Below are 18,994 nucleotides of genomic sequence, written 5' to 3'. Positions count from 1 at the left end.
TTCTCTGTCCTGTCTTCGTATGCTACATTGAGCTGTCAGAGCTGCAAGGTGGTATCTTTAGATGTCTTTAGAGATTGTCAAATTTGGAAAGCCACACTAAAATCATGAGTTCTTTTGACTACTATATATTAGATTGGAGACCACCTAAATATGAAAAGGATATATTTTAAAATTTACATTGTCTAGAGTAAGAATTATGGAAGCATTTCTTTTGTAACATTGCAAGAACTTTTAATATTTTAGTACCAAAGTTATCAAGAAGAATTCATTTTGTTTCAATAGAAAGTCGATTGATTATTCTGAGCAAGGTATCATAAGGTTAATGCATTATGTTATCTTTAAAATATATGGGTGTATATCATTTATGTCTACTCTTGAAATTATCAAGGGTGTTTTATTAAGATACTTAAGAAAACATTTGAGAAAGGGATTTTTTTTTCTGAAACCAGTGTCATTTGTTGTTTATATTTGTGTGAGGCAATGGGACAAACAAAGGAAGGCAAAGATGGCTGGAAACAGCCTGAGGAGAATGGGTGGGAGTAGAGAAGGAAACAGCCAGAGGAGAATGGGTGGGAGTAGAGAAGGAAACAGCCAGAGGAGAATGGGTGGGAGTAGAGAAGGAAACAGCCAGAGGAGAATGGGTGGGAGTAGGGAAGGAAACAGCCAGAGGAGAATGGGTGGGAGTAGGGAAGGAAACAGCCAGAGGAGAATGGGTGGGAGTAGGGAAGGAAACAGCCAGAGGAGAATGGGTGGGAGTAGGGAAGGAAACAGCCAGAGGAGAATGGGTGGGAGTAGAGAAGGAAACAGAGAAGAATGGGTGGGAGTAGAGAAGGAAACAGCCAGAGGAGAATGGGTGGGAATAGAGAAGGAAACAGCCAGAGGAGAATGGGTGGGAGTAGGGAAGGAAACAGCCAGAGGAGAATGGGTGGGAGTAGGGAAGGAAACAGCCAGAGAAGAATGGGTGGGAGTAGAGAAGGAAACAGCCAGAGAAGAATGGGTGGGAGTAGGGAAGGAAACAGCCAGAGAAGAATGGGTGGGAGTAGAGAAGGAAACAGCTAGAGGAGAATGGGTGGGAGTAGGGAAGGAAACAGCTAGAGGAGAATGGGTGGGAGTAGGGAAGGAAACAGCTAGAAGAGAATGGGTGGGAATAGAGAAGGAGTTTAACAGAGCATCAGCTGCCCAGAGCCTGAGCAAAGGCAGAGGACAAGCAGCAGCTTCTTCCAAAAAGGTTTTCCTCTCTCATTGGACTAGGGATTGAGAGTTCAAGGGTAGGCTTCTCAGGGCTAGAGACACAGCTTAGTACTAAAATGCTTGTCACAGAAGCACATGACCTTGGGCTCAGTACCCAATAACATAAAGGGGGATTAAAGAATGCTAGTATTTGCTGAATGATCAGTCAAAAGTTAAGGGGATTGGGGACATCTCAGTTGTAGAGTAGTTACCTAAACTACATAGTACCCTAGGTTTGCTACTGAGAACCATCTAAGACTGGTTGTAGTTGGAATGCTGTATTCCTTGCACTCAGAAGGTAGAGACAAGAGCGTAGGAGGAACATGAGTTCAAGGCTGTTATTGGCTACATAGCACATTGCAGGCCAGCTTGGCTACATGGGATAGGGAGAGGGAGAAGAGAGAGAAAGGAGTGGGGGGGGGAGGTAGAGAGGGAGGGAGGGAGGAGAGGGGGAATGAGGGAAGGAGGAATTGAAAATAGTAGACTGCTCAGCAAGAACAAACCAGAAAAGACATCTAAACCAACATTAATTACAGCACATAATCTATCAGAAACATGGGCCGGGGTGGTATGGCAAAGCAATATGTCTTCTTCAAAAGATGTTACTTCTTCAACTATTGAACTCAAATAGATTGTAATGAGTGAAACGCCAGATTAAGATTTCAAATGTTTTCTGGTAAAAATGATGAAAGATAAGAAAGAGGATCTGGAATCAGAGGAGAGAGTTAACAGAAGGGTTGGGAAAAATCAACAGCATGGATGAAAATTCGGCAGCATAAATAGGAATTGGAGGTTTTGACAAATAGTGTTGGACATGAAAAACTCAATCAACCAGAAACCATCATTAGTAGGCTTGACCAAGAAGACAAAGTAGGAGGAGGAAGAGGAGGAGGTGGAGGAGGAAGAGGAGGGGGAGGAGGAGGAATAGTCATCAAAAATGGAAGATGGGGTTGATGAAACGCTACATGCAAACATCAGTAAAGAACTGCGTGAGTAGTGTTTTAAGAACTCTGGGATATGATGAGCAGACCAAATCTAAGAAGCCTTGGGATAGAATAAGATGATGAGATAAACGTTAACGACATACCTGATCTAGTCAATGAGATTATTGCACAGAATTCTCAAGCCTTAAAAATGAGATAGATGTTAAATACTAGCCATCAGAGAGATCAAACCAGTATTGTTTCCCAAAAAAGGACTGTTGATATTATTATTACCTAAGCTAAGACATTAGTAATAACAATGATGATGACGACGATGACGACGATATAGTAAAGGTAGTAGTAGGATACAAATACTAAAGGAAGAGGTTATCTCTATTTGTAGATGACATGATTTCTTTCAGATTGGGGGGATCCTATATGTAAAAGACCATTAAGAGTCCACTTAAAACTCTTAGCCCTGACAAACACTTTCACCAAAGTAACAGAATACAAAATCAAAATAAAAAACTAGTAGCTTTTTTATATAGCAATAGATAAACATGTCAAGAAGTAATGGGAAGATCTCTTTAACAGTAGCATCAACAAAAGTAAAATACCTAGGAATAAACCTAACCAAAGAAATAAACAGTTCTACAGTGAAAACTTTAAGGCATTGAGGAAATTGGGAACAAATAATTAGACTAAAATCCTCCTGTGTTCATGGATTAGCTGAATTAATTTTGTAGAAATGACTAAATTATTCAAAGCAATCTACAACATCAAGAAAATTACCATCAAAATTCCAAAGATATACTTATATAAAATTAGAAAAATATTAATTTAAAATTTCTTTGGGAACTGGGGATGTAGTTCACTTGGTAAAGTGCTTGCCTAACATACACAAATCCCACATTCAGTTCCCATCACCACATAAACGTGTAGTCCTAGCACTCTAGACATAGGGGAAGCAGATAAGGAGCTCAGGGTCTCATTTAGTGTGACTCTTCTTTGATGGGGTTAGAGAGCTGCAGTGGTTATTGATATAAAGGTAAGTATTAAGAGGACAGGTTGGTAGTATGTCCATGTATCAAGATAATCTAGGTAGGGTCTTCCTGGGCCCATGGCCTGTGCAGCCTGGGTCTTCCACCTGGTTTACTGAGTCAGGCGTGAGTGCTGCCTGCCCACTTCTCCTTGAGGCTCGGATTATTATGGATGATGGCGTGGAAAGACTGTGTGACCCAGAAGTTTCTGTTGCACACATGCATTCATAGCGGCTGTGGTTGCCTGAACAAACCCTGCTCAACATGAAGCCAGTCAAAATTCCAGCATGAGTCTGGGAAGAGATCCTAAAGCCCTACCCCTAGCAGAGGACTATGGGCAGTTGAAGTCTGCTGAAGTGAAAAGTCCGTTTTCTTCCGGGTGTCGTTCCTGGCAGGTTGCCTATCGTGTGGTAGATGACCCTATGCTCATGCACATATGGGAGGCACTAATTGAACTCAGAGTTGTTTTGTTTTTTTAAATAAATACATGAAGAAGTTGTAGTGTGGGGTCTAGGAGGAATTAGAAAGAAGAGCATGTGGAGGCATGGCTGGAATCAAAATAGACTATAGATGTATGAGAGTCTGAAAGAATAAATAACATGCAGAAAAGAAGTTCAAGATCACCCATGGGCTCCATAGTGTGTTCAGAGCCAACATGGGATACCTGCTGCTGTCTCTGATCAGTAAGACAAAACAAAACCCTAACAAAATACATTTAGAAGAACAAAATCCCTTAGTAGTTGAGAAGAATAATCATGAGAACAATACCGGAGGTATCAGAGTGCCTGATTTTAAATTATTACAGAAGCACAGTAAGAAATCAGCATGGTATTGTCTCAAAAACAGACATGAAGACTAATAATGAACCTAGAAATAAAATATACAGGTACAGCCACGCTGGTATCAAAACACAGACTGGAGAAAAGACAGTCATGTTTAGAAATGGTATTGGGAAAACTGGATTGTTACATGTAGAAAAATAAAAGTAGGTCCCTGTCTCTGTAAAACTAACCATTCAAAATAGATCAGTGCCTTAGTGCAAACCTGAATGTTTGCAACTGCTAGAGGAACTGCTAGGGTCTAAGTATGAGCAAGGACTTGCTCAGAAGAACAGGGGGTGGTATGAAGAATTGACTGGGGAGCCTGTGTAAGAAACAGAACTTACTGTGAACTACGAATGGGGCAGAGTACAGACATGGTCTTCCCACAAGATGTCCTAGGAAGAATTGCATTAACTGTGTCTTAAGTTTGAGTTTCTGTTGATGTGAAAACACCATAACCATAGCAGCTGGGGGAGGAAAGGGTTTATTCAGCTTACACTTGCACAGCACTGTTCATCATCAAAGGAAGTCAGGGCAGGAACTCAGACAGGGCAGGAACCCAGAGGCAGGAGCTGATGCAGAGGCCATGGAGGGTGCTGCTTACTGGCTTGCTCCCCACGGCTTGCTCATCCTGCTTTCTTATAGAACCCAGGACCACCAGCCCAAGGATAACACCATTCATAATGAGGCTCGGCCCTCCCCAGCAATCACTAATGAAGACAATGACCTACAAGCTTGCCTACAACCTGATGTTACTTAGGGATGTTGTTTTCAGTTGAGGTTCCCTCCTCTCAAATGTCTTTAGCTTGTGTAAATGTGATATAAAACTGTCTAGCACATTGTGAGAAGTGGAAGCACTTGAAAGCAAGGGTGTGAAGGGATGCTCCAGCATGCTCATATTTGTGGGAAAGCCAGTGGAGGAGTATTCTTGACTCTTTGACATCACCAAAGACAACTTTCATAATGTATAACACTAGGCTAGGTATGTTCCCTTCTTACATGTAATTAAGCTAGCTATAAACATCATCTCATGCATTACTTGCTTTAGTAATAAAAATGTGAGGTGCTCTGGGATGCATGGAGACAGCCTCACTGGCTGGGGTGGGTCAAAAATGGACAAACTCCTATAAAAACAATCAGCAGAGTGTGAATACACAACCCACAGAGTGGAAACAAATCTTGCTAATTTTATTTTATATAGAGGATCGAGATCTTGAATATACAGATATTGTAAAAATTAACATTACAACACTGTCATCCAGTCAGTACAGGGCCTAATTAATTGAATAAACCGTTTTCTGAAGGAGAAGCACCGATAGGCATGAATACTTGAACATACTGGGGAGTGTAGATTTAAATTGCTCCCATAGTCCATCTCACTCCAGGCAGAAGGCCTGTCTTTAAGACTCCATATGGCAGCAAATACTGATGAGGAGATTGGAAAAGGTAAATGTAAACTGGTACTGCCACTCTAGGGATCCATAGAGGCGCCTTAAAGCACGGACAGTGGGAATCCCTGTGGTCCAGTCATACCAGTTTGGGCATAGACTTGAAAAACTCCTCAGTCAACACACCATAAAGATACTTTTTACATTCATATTTATCATTAAACTATTCACAGTAATCCAGACACAGAATCAGACTAGATGTCTATCAAAAGATGGACATCTTAAAAAATATGGGATATAGACCTCATTCTATGGAATTTTATGCAGCCACAATAAAAAGTGAAGCCATGACATTCAGGAAAATGGATGGACTCTTTTATGTATAGAACCTAAAAGAACCTAAATTTAAAGGTGTGTGTGTGTGTGTGTGTGTGTGTGTGTGTGTGTGTGTGTGTGTGTGTGTGTGAGAGAGAGAGAGAGAGAGAGAGAGAGAGAGAGAATGTAGACCATGACACTGGCAATGAGACCATGACAAGGAAGGAAGAGGTCTTAAATGAGGAAGACAATAGAACAATGGAATATATCAAGGAACCAGACATCGGAACCTCCTCGGGGAGCGATGCCAGGGGAGAGAACACCGTGAGCCAAGTGTGACACATGTATGCTGATGCTGTAATGAAACCTACTGCTTTTGTGCTAATCAAAGAGAAAAAAATGAATAGGAAAAATAATATTAATGGTTACTTACGATAAGTATCCTTTGCTTTGACATGGTCAATGTACACTGTAGTGAAGGAAGGATGTTTATTTTGCATTGTAGTTATCAGTTAAATTTGAATATTTAAATACATTTTGATAGTTTACTTTTTACTATAATAGTTTATATCCATATGTATAGCATTATTGAATCAGTATATTTAAATACTCTGTTTGTCTCAGGTGATCGGTTTTGTAGGTCAATACTCACAGTAGACTTAGATTCCACAGGGTCAGGACATGGTCCCCAGCAGTCCTTCCTTTGCCTCAGATGCCAGCCACACATGAGGCACCAGGTCATACTACCCCGGGCAGTTTTCACAACTATGTTAATAGAGAAATAATCTAACCTATCTTGGAATTCGGTACAGGAAAAGAATTAGAATATGTAAAAATTTAGTTTCTGAGGAAAAAATTATAAAAGCAAAAGTAGGTATTTGTTATTTTTGTGGAAAGGATATTTTCCCTATTAATTTTCCTCTGAAGAATACTGTTGAGGAGTTTTGAATATGTAGCTCAGAAATTAATATTTAGACTTCCATTTGTTTACATACACATATATAATATATATAACTGTTGTAAATAGCTTCTTTCACTCTTGCTTTTTGTGTGTGTGTATGTATGTATGCATGTGTGGTATATTCATATTTAGTTATGTGTGTAGGTGCACATGTATGTGCAGTGTGCTCACACCTATGTCGTAGGCCTGAATTTGATCATAGGTGTCTTCTCAGATCGTTGTTCTCCTCTTTATTTATTGAGACAGGCTCTCTAACTGAACCGGGGTTACCGATTCCAGGTAATGTAGCTAGCCAGCCTGCCCAGGGGATCCTCTGTCCTCTTCCTCCTGAACGCTACAAGAGATATGGGTCTGCCTGACATGCATGGGTTCTGGGGATTTGAATGTGTTCTTCCTGCTTGGATGACAAACACTTTATATACTGAGCTATCTCTCCAACCCCATGGTTTTCTATCTTTTTCTTTTCATTTCCTCCCCCCCTCTCTCTTACATAGAAAAAGTGCTTCATTAACTAATTTTCCTCAGTGGTCGAGATGAGACAAAACTTTTACATGTGTAAACCTATCAGCATACTAAAAGTTTTCTTCACTGTTCCTTAGAAAAAGTTTATTCTTCAAGACTGATTTATTTATTTTTTTCTTTTTTTCGGAGCTGGGGACTGAACCCAGGACTTTGTGCTTGCTAGGCAAGCGCTCTACCACTGTGCTAAATCCCCAACTCCAAGTTTATTCTTCATAATGTAATTTCACTTCATGTTTTGCAGGCAGAAGCAACAAATTAACCACCTACATGAAAGGATAAGGGATAATGAACTACGGGCGCAGCATGCTATGCTAGGACATTATGTCAATTGTGAAGACTCCTACATGAGTAGTTTACAGGTGAGACGAAGAACACTTTGTGGTGGATTAATAAATCTGCACTTGTAGTGTATTTATATCCCGTATTCTGAAGTAACGTGAGTTTGCAGAGCTCCTGCCCAGCGACTCTTCCCTCTCTTCTGTCAGCCTCACTCGCACACACAATGAATGCACTCTCATCAACGTCTGATGTCTGTTCGGAGTTGATGCATATCACAAACACATAAAAATGCATGTGGCTCTGTACATACAGCAATCCTTAAGAATATGCACATTGTTTGTTCTCTACGTTTACATTAATTTTCTACTTTATAGACATCGTAATGTATTCAACCATCTTACATGACAGCTAAGGTTGTTTGCTACTTGGGGATATTACAAATGATGTCACAGTGAATAACCCTTTATTAACATTGTTTTGCTATTCACATCTTTGTAAATTGAAGTTCTGAGAAATGAGATTTCTGTTGTATATATGCATATTTGTATGTTTAATATAGATTTTACAGATGGCTTACTTTCTTAACACGATGATCTCCATTTTATCCATTTTCCTGCACCTAACAGTTTTATTTTCCTTACAGAGGAACAAAACCGTCCTGTATGCATCCATTTCCATTTTTATCTACTATTGATTGGTGTCTAGGTTAGTGCCATGCTTGGACTATGGCAAACAGTGCAGCTTTAAGCGTGGGTGTGGAAGCCTCTGGTGCACGTAGCTTCCTCCTGCGGTGGTGCCGGACCGTGTGTGGGTTGTGGGTTCCTTTTCTGAAGGAGCTCCACACTGCTCTCCGAGCAGCCGCACCTGAGTAGCCTCCCTCCACTGTGCTTACCTCCGCCTGCCCAGCTTTTCTGGCTTTTAGAGGGAATGATGGCCATTCCGACTGGAGTGAGAGAGGGTGTCATGGGTGTATGCTTCCCCATTGCTAAGGTGTTGATAGTGTAACTGTTGGCCATTCTATTCTTTCCTTTGAAAATTGTTCATTTGCTCATTTATTGCTTGGACAATTTGGTGTGGTTTTCTTGTTTGTTTTGTTATAACATTCTTAAAATTCCTTTTAGATTCTTTGTAATAATCCACTGTCAGATGTGTAGTTGCCAAAGACTTTCTCCCATTCTCTAGACTGTCTCTCTACTGCTGAAAATTTAATTTCATACAGTCTCCATTTGTCAATTCCTACAACTATTGTCTGACTTACAGGAAGCCCTTGCCTGTGCCCATATGTTTGGGTATTTTTATCTTTTAGCATTAATTATGTGTGCATATGTGTGTGTGTCCCTGTGACTATGTGGCACAATGAGTGTGGTCAGAATACACTGTAGGAACTGCTTTTCTCAAGCTCAGGTCCTCAGGTTGGCAGTAGAGTCCTTTCCTGGTGACCCTCTCACCCGCCCGATCTTTATGTGTTACGGGTTAAGAATTGCAGAGTTTCGGGTCTGACGTGAAGGTGGTGAATCCTGTGTTTAAAGTGAAGCTGTGTACCTTATGCCTCTTCTCTGGAAGTGAACAGCCAGCTTGCTTAGCGCTCTCTTGTTGAAGCGTTTCTTTCCTCCAAAATGTTTTTGGTCCCTTGTCAAAAGCTGGGTGGCTGTAGTGTGTGACTTTGTCTCTGGTTCCACCATTTTACCTTGTACGTATGTCTTTGTGCCAGTATCATGGTAATTTTGTTACTGTGGATCTGTGGTATAATTTGACATTAGCTGATATGGGTCCTTCAGTGTTGTTCTTAGAATTGCTTTTGCTATTTAGGTTTTTTGGTGCTTTCATATTTCATTTTTTTCTAGTTCTGTGAAGAATTATAGGATTTAAAAAAAACACAGAGATCGCACTGTTAATAATTTACCATCTCCATAGTTTTAATTCTGCCATTCTGTTACCATGGTGTCGGGGGTGGGAGTGAGGGGTCTATCAGTGTGCTAGTTTCTTTTAAAAGAAAAATTTCAATTTCTGTGGTTACGGATGCCATTATAGGCTTTTGTATTTTAGCTTCTTGGTCTTTGCCACTGAACTTTATGATTATGGATAGCTCTAGAAGTCAATGAATGCACCCACTGTACTGTCGGACCTTAAGGTTCCAAGATGCTGTGGTCACAGTCTCGATGTTAACAGTAGGCTGCACTGCTCTGTACCTGTACTGCCTGACTCCCCTGCCACTTGCACTTTCAGGCTTGTCCCTGTCTGGTCCTTTCTTCTCCATTATTAGCGAAGCCTCTCACCTTGGGGCTCTCCGATTGACTTCTGTCTCTGAATTAGAACTGTAAGTTCTTGGTTCACAAATCCCCAGAGTAGCTCAGTTTTAAATAACACTTTCTCTGTCAAAATGGCACCTGGACACCCCTCTGAGCCACACGAATGACAAAATGGAACTTTCCCCCACAGAGTCTTTCTCACCAAAACCCACAAATGAATGTGCAGTTTGCAGAAGGTGTGCAGTGACTCGTGGTTGGGACCACTCGTCTTTATTAACCATGGCTGCCTGGCTTACCCTCTGGGTGAGGCTTCTCACTCTTGTTGCCCTTCTGTTATCCCCAATGCTCGTCTGTCCTATTATTCAATCGGTGACTCTCCAGCTCTACTCTCTGTGGTTTGGAATTGAAAATCTTAATTAAAACTACTGTGATGCAGAGCTGGAGGGAGAGCCCAGTGTGGGAACGTGGTGCTCTTGCAGAGGACCCAGGTTCAGCTCCAAGCACGACTGTCTGAAATACCAGTCCCAGGGGTCTGATGCTCCCTTGTGGCTTCTGTGGACACTGTATGCATGTGGAGCACTTACATACATGTAGACAAAACACTCATATACAAAAAATACACTGACGATCACTCTAATAGAAATTCTTTGTAAATCCCAATACTTTCATTTCTTTAATTTTTTTACTATGAAGTTTTCTTAATTCTACTGAATGTTTCATGAGTTTCACCTTTATCCGTGATCCTGTTTAACATTCAACATCCAAAGCACAGTGATAATAGAACATGGCTATCTATTCCTTCCTTATATAGTCTTTGTTTTCAGTTGAAATTAGTCACACCATTTCCCCTTTCCCTTTCCCTCTAGCCCTCCTAGCAGTCTCCTGCAAAACTTTTCCATATCCTGCACTCTAAAATTGATAATGTCTATTGCTTTGATTGTATTTGTTATATGAATACTATGTATATATGTATGCATATGTATGTATATGTATATAAATAACCTGCCGACTCTGTTCTGTTTTTTTCACATATATGGTGTCAAGGCTCACCAGTCTTCATTAGACAACCAATAGGGTGCTCATCTCTGTGAGAGGCTAATTATCCTTCTCCCAGCAGGCAGTGGTTGCCCTGTAGTTCTTTTCTAGGGATGGAAACCCATGAAAACTTTTCTCCTTTTATATTAACAGGCCCATCGAAGCTGCCGTTGTTTGTACAGCCATGTGTAGGAGAGATTGCTGTACTGCAGATTTCCTGATATTCTGGCTGTTAAAACTTTTCTGCCTCCTCCTCTTGCAATGTTCCCCGAGCCACACATGCAGGAGCTGCAATGCAGTTGTATCCACTGGGGATAGGCTCCCCATGATCTGTGTAAAGAACTGTGACCAGAGCATAACATTATGAATAGGCCTCGCTTGCCTGTATAACCCGTGGGAAGATAGATATAGGGTCTGTGATGATTTAAATGCATATGGCCACATTCTTCAATTATTTCTCTCCCTTTAAGAGTCCCCCCGCTTTAAAACTCATTTCCTTATTTTTCTATATACATTTAGCAATTGCCTATTTTTTTCAAAAGAAAAATACAGTTGTTCTTTTCATTGGAATTAAAAAATGACAAATGAACATTGCTGGGAGATAACAAGCTTTTGTTTGTAGAATTATTTTGTTGTTGTTAAGGTCTTTATTCCTAGATGTCAAAACTTGTTTGAAGTGGACTTTTCCTCTATTGTACCCTTAAATGTGTGTGTGTGTGTGTGTGTGTGTGTGCGCGCGCGCGCGCGCATGTGTTTAATAGAGTTTATTTAGGGCATGGGGAGGGGAGTAGAGGATAGAGTAGAGACAGAGAGAGGCAAAGGAGAGGGAGAGGGGGAGGGAGGGGGGGAAGAGGGAGGAGAGAAAGAGAGAGGCCAGCCAGAAACATGGAGAGAGAGAGAGAGAGAGAGAGAGAGAGAGAGAGAGAGAGAGAGAGAGGGAGAGGAGGAGAGGAGAGGAGAGGAGAGGAGAGGGAGAGGGAGAGGAGAGGAGGAGAGGAAGAGAAGAGAAGAGAAGAGAAGAGAAGAGAAGAGAAGAGAAGAGAAGAGAAGAGAAGAGAGTGGGGAGGGGAATGGGGAGAGAATGGACAGAGAGGGTAAGAGGGTAAGAGAGTAAGAGCCAAATATGTTATTTGTAAAAAATTAAGTTAATTAGACATTGAAATCAGAAAATACTAAAAACCAAGTAGCTATAAGACTTACGCAAGTTATAGACATTAGCATGGTTATGTAGCTTTCTTTTTTAAACTTTGATTCCACATATAGCATACTATTTCCTTTCCTATTTGTAATCTGCTTTATTTCAATTACAAAACAGCAGGTTCCTGTGGGATAATCCTGAGATTGATAGTATAGTTATGTGAAAGAGTGTTATTGTGCTAAATAATTAGTGTAATTTCCTTTGAAAACAGTATTTTTAGTAGAACCATTCAACATTTCCTTATAACTTCATCCTGAATAAATGTTGTTTTTATATTATATAATTTTTGCAGTAATTGTTTTTTGGGCTGTTTTGTTTTGTTTTAAGGTATGTGAACAGCGTTTGAGGCCAGCAGATGGCTCTCTAAGTCAGCTTATCAATGATTTCTTTTGTAGTTCCGCCTCTCCTGTATGGGGACTCAGGTCTCCAGTTTAGATGATCCAGATTCTCTATCACTTTCCTTTCCTAGGTTCTGGTTTTGTTTTGTTTTGTTTTGAAGATTTTATAGTAATTTTTTGTGGTCCATTTATGGATTAGTTTAGTGTCATATGGTTTCTGTTTTAGGGTGTTACTAATTCCTTATTTCATGAACTTCTTTAGTAATGTATTAAAGGACTCCAAGTTTCTTTTGTGAGTTCTGACAGTGTTCCATTTCACTGAGTTTATGAAGTTGTCTGGGAGTGGAGGAACTCTATGGAATCTGGAGTTACGTTCCTTGTTTTATATATGACATCAGTCATCTTTGTCGCCTTTCACTGTCTTCTCTTGGCCTACCTCAAAAATTACTGATATTTATTCCCCTCATAAATATGTTCAATTTTTATTTTGTTAAATTTTCTGTATCTCTTATTTTTTTTTCCCAGCCTTTTACTCTTAGGTAGTATCAGTCTTTGTCACTGAGCTGTGTTTGCTGAATGCAGCAAAATGCTGGGTCCTGTTTATGTATCTAGTCTGTTAGTCTATGTCTTTTTATTGCGGAATTGAATCCATTGTTAAGAGATATTAAACAATAGGGTTTGTTTCCTGTTATTTTTGTTGTTAAAGGTGAAATTGTTTGTGTCGCTATCTTTGTTGGGAGTTGTTGCAAGAAGATTACTTTCTTGCTTTTCCTAGGGTGTAGTTTTCCTCCTTTTGGTATTTTTTTTTTTGAGGAATTTTTTTTATTATTTTTTTTAATTTATTTAATACGTAATAATAATTCTTTGGTTTCCGGGTAAACATCCCCCTCCCCCCTCCCCTTCCTTATGGGTGTTCCCCTCCCAACCATCCCCCCATTGCCGCCCTCCCCCCAACAGTCTAGTTCACTGGGGGTTCAGTCTTAGCAGGACCCAGGGCTTCCCCTTCCACTGGTGCTCTTACTAGGATATTCATTGCTACCTATGAGGTCAGAGTCCAGGGTCAGTCCATGTATAGTCTTTAGGTAGTGGCTTAGTCCCTGGAAGCTCTGGTTGCTTGGCATTGTTGTACATATGGGGTCTCGAGCCCCGTCAAGCTCTTCCAGTTCTTTCTCTGATTCCTTCAACGGGGGTCCTAGTCTCAGTTTAGTGGTTTGCTGCTGGCATTCGCCTCTGTATTCTGGCTGTGTCTCTCAGGAGAGATCTACATCCGGCTCCTGTCGGTCTGCACTTCTTTGCTTCATCCATCTTGTCTAATTGGGTGGCTGTATATGTATGGGCCACATGTGGGGCAGGCTCTGAACGGGAGTTCCTTCAGTCTCTGTTTTAATCTTTGCCTTTCTCTTCCCTGCCAAGGGTATTCTTGTTCCCCTTTTAGAGAAGGAGTGAAGCATTCACATTTTGATCATCCGTCTTGAGTTTCATTTGTTCTAGGCATCTAGGGTAATTCAAGCATTTGGGCTAATAGCCCTTTATCAGTGAGTGCATACCATGTATGTCTTTCTGTGTTTGGGTTAGCTCACTCAGGATGATATTTTCCAGTTCCAACTATTTGCCTACGAATTTCATAAAGCCGTTGTTTTTGATAGCTGAGTAATATTCCATTGTGTAGATGTACCATATTTTCTGTATCCATTCCTCTGTTGAAGGGCATCTGGGTTCTTTCCAGCTTCTGGCTATTATAAATAAGGCTGCGATGAACATTGTGGAGCATGTGCCTTTTTTATATGTTGGGGCATCTTTTGGGTATATGCCCAAGAGAGGTATAGCTGGATCCTCAGGCAGTTCAATGTCCAATTTTCTGAGGAACCTCCAGACTGATTTCCAGAATGGTTGTACCAGTCTGCAATCCCACCAACAATGGAGGAGTGTTCCTCTTTCTCCGCATCCTCGCCAGCATCTGCTGTCACCTGAGTTTTTGATCTTAGCCATTCTCACTGGTGTGAGGTGAAATCTCAGGGTTGTTTTGATTTGCATTTCCCTTATGACTAAAGATGTTGAACATTTCTTTAGGTGTTTCTCAGCCATTCGGCATTCCTCAGCTGTGAATTCTTTGTTTAGCTCTGAACCCCATTTTTTAATAGGGTTATTTGTTTCCCTGCGGTCTAACTTCTTGAGTTCTTTGTATATTTTGGATATAAGGCCTCTATCTGTTGTAGGATTGGTAAAGATCTTTTCCCAATCTGTTGGTTGCCGATTTGTCCTAACCACGGTGTCCTTTGCCTTACAGAAGCTTTGCAGTTTTATGAGATCCCATTTCTCGATTCTTGATCTTAGAGCATAAGCCATTGGTGTTTTGTTCAGGAAATTTTTTCCAGTGCCTATGTGTTCCAGATGCTTCCCTAGTTTTTCTTCTATTAGTTTGAGTGTGTCTGGTTTGATGTGGAGGTCCTTGATCCACTTGGACTTAAGCTTTGTACAGGGTGATAAGCATGGATCAATCTGCATTCTTCTACATGTTGACCTCCAGTTGAACCAGCACCATTTGCTGAAAATGCTATCTTTTTTCCATTGGATGGTTTTGGTTCCTTTGTCAAAAATCAAGTGACCATAAGTGTGTGGGTTCATTTCTGGGTCTTCAATTCTATTCCATTGGTCTATCTGTCTGTCTCTGTACCAATACCATGCAGTTTTTATCACTATTGCTCTGTAATACTGCTTGAGTTCAGGGATAGTGATTCCCCCTGAAGTCCTTTTATTGTTGAGGATAGTTTTAGCTATCCTGGGTTTTTTGTTATTCCAGATGAATTTGCAAATTGTTCTGTCTAACTCTTTGAAGAATTGGATTGGTATTTTGATGGGGATTGCATTGAATCTGTAGATCGCTTTTGGTAAAATGGCCATTTTTACTATATTAATCCTGCCAATCCATGAGCATGGGAGATCTTTCCATCTTCTGAGGTCTTCTTCAATTTCTTTCTTCAGTGTCTTGAAGTTCTTATTGTACAGATCTTTTACTTGCTTGGTTAAAGTCACACCGAGGTACTTTATATTATTTGGGTCTATTATGAAGGGTGTCGTTTCCCTAATTTCTTTCTCGGCTTGTTTCTCTTTTGTGTAGAGGAAGGCTACTGATTTATTTGAGTTAATTTTATACCCAGCCACTTTGCTGAAGTTGTTTATCAGCTTTAGTAGTTCTCTGGTGGAACTTTTGGGATCACTTAAATAAACTATCATATCATCTGCAAATAGTGATATTTTGACTTCTTCTTTTCCGATCTGTATCCCTTTGACCTCCTTTTGTTGTCTGATTGCTCTGGCTAGAACTTCAAGAACTATATTGAATAAGTAGGGGAGAGTGGGCAGCCTTGTCTAGTCCCTGATTTTAGTGGGATTGCTTCAAGTTTCTCTCCATTTAGTTTAATGTTAGCAACTGGTTTGCTGTATATGGCTTTTACTATGTTTAGGTATGGGCCTTGAATTCCTATTCTTTCCAGGACTTTTATCATGAAGGGGTGTTGAATTTTGTCAAATGCTTTCTCAGCATCTAATGAAATGATCATGTGGTTTTGTTCTTTCAGTTTGTTTATATAATGGATCACGTTGATGGTTTTCCGTATATTAAACCATCCCTGCATGCCTGGGATGAAGCCTACTTGATCATGGTGGATGATTGTTTTGATGTGCTCTTGGATTCGGTTTGCCAGAATTTTATTGAGTATTTTTGCGTCGATATTCATAAGGGAAATTGGTCTGAAGTTCTCTTTCTTTGTTGGGTCTTTGTGTGGTTTAGGTATACGAGTAATTGTGGCTTTATAGAAGGAATTCGGGAGTGATCCATCTGTTTCAATTTTGTGGAATAGTTTGGATAATATTGGTATGAGATCTTCTATGAAGGTTTGATAGAATTCTGCACTAAACCCGTCTGGACCTGGGCTCTTTTTGGTTGGGAGATCTTTAATGACTGCTTCTATTTCCTTAGGAGTTATGGGGTTGTTTAACTGGTTTATCTGTTCCTGATTTAACTTCGGTACCTGATATTTGTCTAGGAAATTGTCCATTTCCTGAAGATTTTCAAGTTTTGTTGAATATAGGTTTTTATAGTAAGATCTGATGATTTTTTGAATTTCCTCTGAATCTGTAGTTATGTCTCCCTTTTCATTTCTGATTTTGTTAATTTGGACACACTCTCTGTGTCCTCTCGTTAGTCTGGCTAAGGGTTTATCTATCTTGTTGATTTTCTCAAAGAACCAACTTTTGGTTCTGTTGATTCTTTCTATGGTCCTTTTTGTTTCTACTTGGTTGATTTCAGCTCTGAGTTTGATTATTTCCTGCCTTCTACTCCACCTGGGTGTATTTGCTTCTTTTTGTTCTAGAGCTTTTAGGTGTGCTGTCAAGCTGCTGACATATGCTCTTTCCTGTTTCTTTCTGCAGGCACTCAGCGCTATGAGTTTTCCTCTTAGCACAGCTTTCATTGTGTCCCATAAGTTTGGGTATGTTGTACCTTCATTTTCATTAAATTCTAGAAAGTTTTTAATTTCTTTCTTTATTTCTTCCTTGCCTAGGTTATCATTGAGTAGAGCATTGTTCAATTTCCACGTATATGTGGGCATTCTTCCCTTATTGTTATTGAAGACCAGTTTTAGGCCGTGGTGGTCTGATAGCACGCATGGGATTATTTCTATCTTTCTGTACCTGTTGAGGCCCGTTTTTTGACCAACTATATGGTCAATTTTGGAGAAAGTACCATGAGGAGCTGAGAAGAAGGTATATCCTTTTGCTTTAGGATAGAATGTTCTATAAATATCCGTTAAGTCCATTTGGCTCATGACTTCTCTTAGTCTGTCGATATCTCTGTTCAATTTCTGTTTCCATGATCTGTCCATTGATGAGAGTGGGGTGTTGAAATCTCCCACTATTATTGTGTGAGGTGCAATGTGTGTTTTGAGCTTTAGTAAGGTTTCTTTTACGTATGTAGGTGCCCTTGTATTTGGGGCATGGATATTTAGGACTGAGAGTTCATCTTGGTGGATTTTTCCTTTGATGAATATGAAGTGTCCTTCCTTATCTTTTTTGATGACTTTTAGTTGAAAATTGATTTTATTTGATATTAGAATGGCTACTCCAGCTTGCTTCTTCTGACCATTTGCTTGGAAAGTTGTTTTCCAGCCTTTCACCCTGAGGTAGTGTCTGTCTTTGTCTCTGAGGTGTGTTTCCTGTAGGCAGCAGAATGCAGGGTCCTCGTTGCGTATCCAGTTTGTTAATCTATGTCTTTTTATTGGGGAGTTGAGGCCATTGATGTTGAGAGATATTAAGGAATAGTGATTATTGCTTCCTGTTATATTCATATTTGGATGTGAGGTTATGTTTGTGTGCTTTTCTTCTCTTTGTTTTGTTGCCAAGACCATTAGTTTCTTGCTTCTTCTAGGGTATAGCTTGCCTCCTTATGTTGGGCTTTACCCTTTATTATCCTTTGTAGTGCTGGATTTGTAGAAAGATATTGTGTAAATTTGGTTTTGTCATGGAATATCTTGGTTTCTCCATCAATGTTAATTGAGAGTTTTGCAGGATACAGTAACCTGGGCTGGCACTTGTGTTCTCTTAGGGTCTGTATGACATCAGTCCAGGATCTTCTGGCCTTCATAGTTTCTGGCGAAAAGTCTGGTGTGATTCTGATAGGTCTGCCTTTATATGTTACTTGACCTTTTTCCCTTACTGCTTTTAATATTCTTTCTTTATTTTGTGCGTTTGGTGTTTTGACTATTATGTGACGGGAGGTGTTTCTTTTCTGGTCCAATCTATTTGGAGTTCTGTAGGCTTCTTGTATGCCTATGGGTATCTCTTTTTTTAGGTTAGGGAAGTTTTCTTCTATGATTTTGTTGAAGATATTTACTGGTCCTTTGAGCTGGGAGTCTTCACTCTCTTCTATACCTATTATCCTTAGGTTTGATCCTCTCATTGAGTCCTGGATTTCCTGTATGTTTTGGACCAGTAGCTTTTTCTGCTTTACATTATCTTTGACAGTTGAGTCAATGATTTCTAGGGAATCTTCTGCTCCCGAGATTCTCTCTTCCATCTCTTGTATTTTGTTGGTGAGGCTTCTATCTACAGCTCCTTGTCTCTTCTTTTGATTTTCTATATCCAGGGTTGTTTCCATGTGTTCTTTCTTGATTGCTTCTATTTCCATTTTTAATTCCTTCAACTGTTTGAGTGTGTTTTCCTGGAATTCTTTCAGGCATTTTTGCGATTCTTCTCTGTAGGCTTCTACTTGTTCTCTAAGGGAGTTCTTCACGTCTTTCTTGAAGTCCTCTAGCATCATGATCAAATATGATTTTGAAACTAGATCTTGCTTTTCTGGTGTGTTTGGATATTCCATGTTTATTTTGGTGGGAGAATTGGGCTCCGATGATGCCATGTAGTCTTGGTTTCTGTTGCTTTGGTTCCTGCGCTTGCCTCCTGCCATCAGATTATCTCTAGTGTTACTTTGTTCTGCTATTTCTGACAGTAGCTAGACCGTCCTATAAGCCTGTGTGTCAGGAGTGCTGTAGACCTGTTTTCCTGTTTTCTTTCAGCCAGTTATGGGGACAGAGTGTTCTGCTTTCGGGCTTGTAGTTTTTCCTCTCTACAGGTCTTTAGCTGTTCCTGTGGGCCTGTGTCTTGAGTTCACCAGGCAGGTCACTTGCAGGGGAGAAGTTGGT

At 40.2% G+C, this 18,994-nt stretch overlaps 1 protein-coding gene across 4 annotated transcripts in view; it reads left to right on the top strand.

The window, feature by feature from the left end:
• Cep85l (centrosomal protein 85-like) overlaps positions 1-18,994 on the top strand; it is a 177,692-nt gene that overhangs the window by 133,957 nt on the left and 24,741 nt on the right. For all 4 annotated transcript variants that reach the window (XM_087596739.1, XM_087596738.1, XM_087596740.1 and 1 more), the window contains one exon: positions 7,442-7,559. In XM_087596739.1, the coding sequence (XP_087452865.1) occupies positions 7,442-7,559 (118 nt within the window). The remainder of the gene's footprint in view (positions 1-7,441; positions 7,560-18,994) is intronic.

The sequence above is a fragment of the Rattus norvegicus genome, chromosome 20, assembly GCF_021556685.1.
Source record: "Rattus norvegicus strain SHRSP/BbbUtx chromosome 20, alternate assembly SHRSP_T2T, whole genome shotgun sequence".
NCBI lineage: Eukaryota > Metazoa > Chordata > Mammalia > Rodentia > Muridae > Rattus > Rattus norvegicus.
The sequence above is the reverse complement of the archived record's forward strand: the minus strand, read 5'-3'. Positions and strand labels throughout refer to the sequence as shown.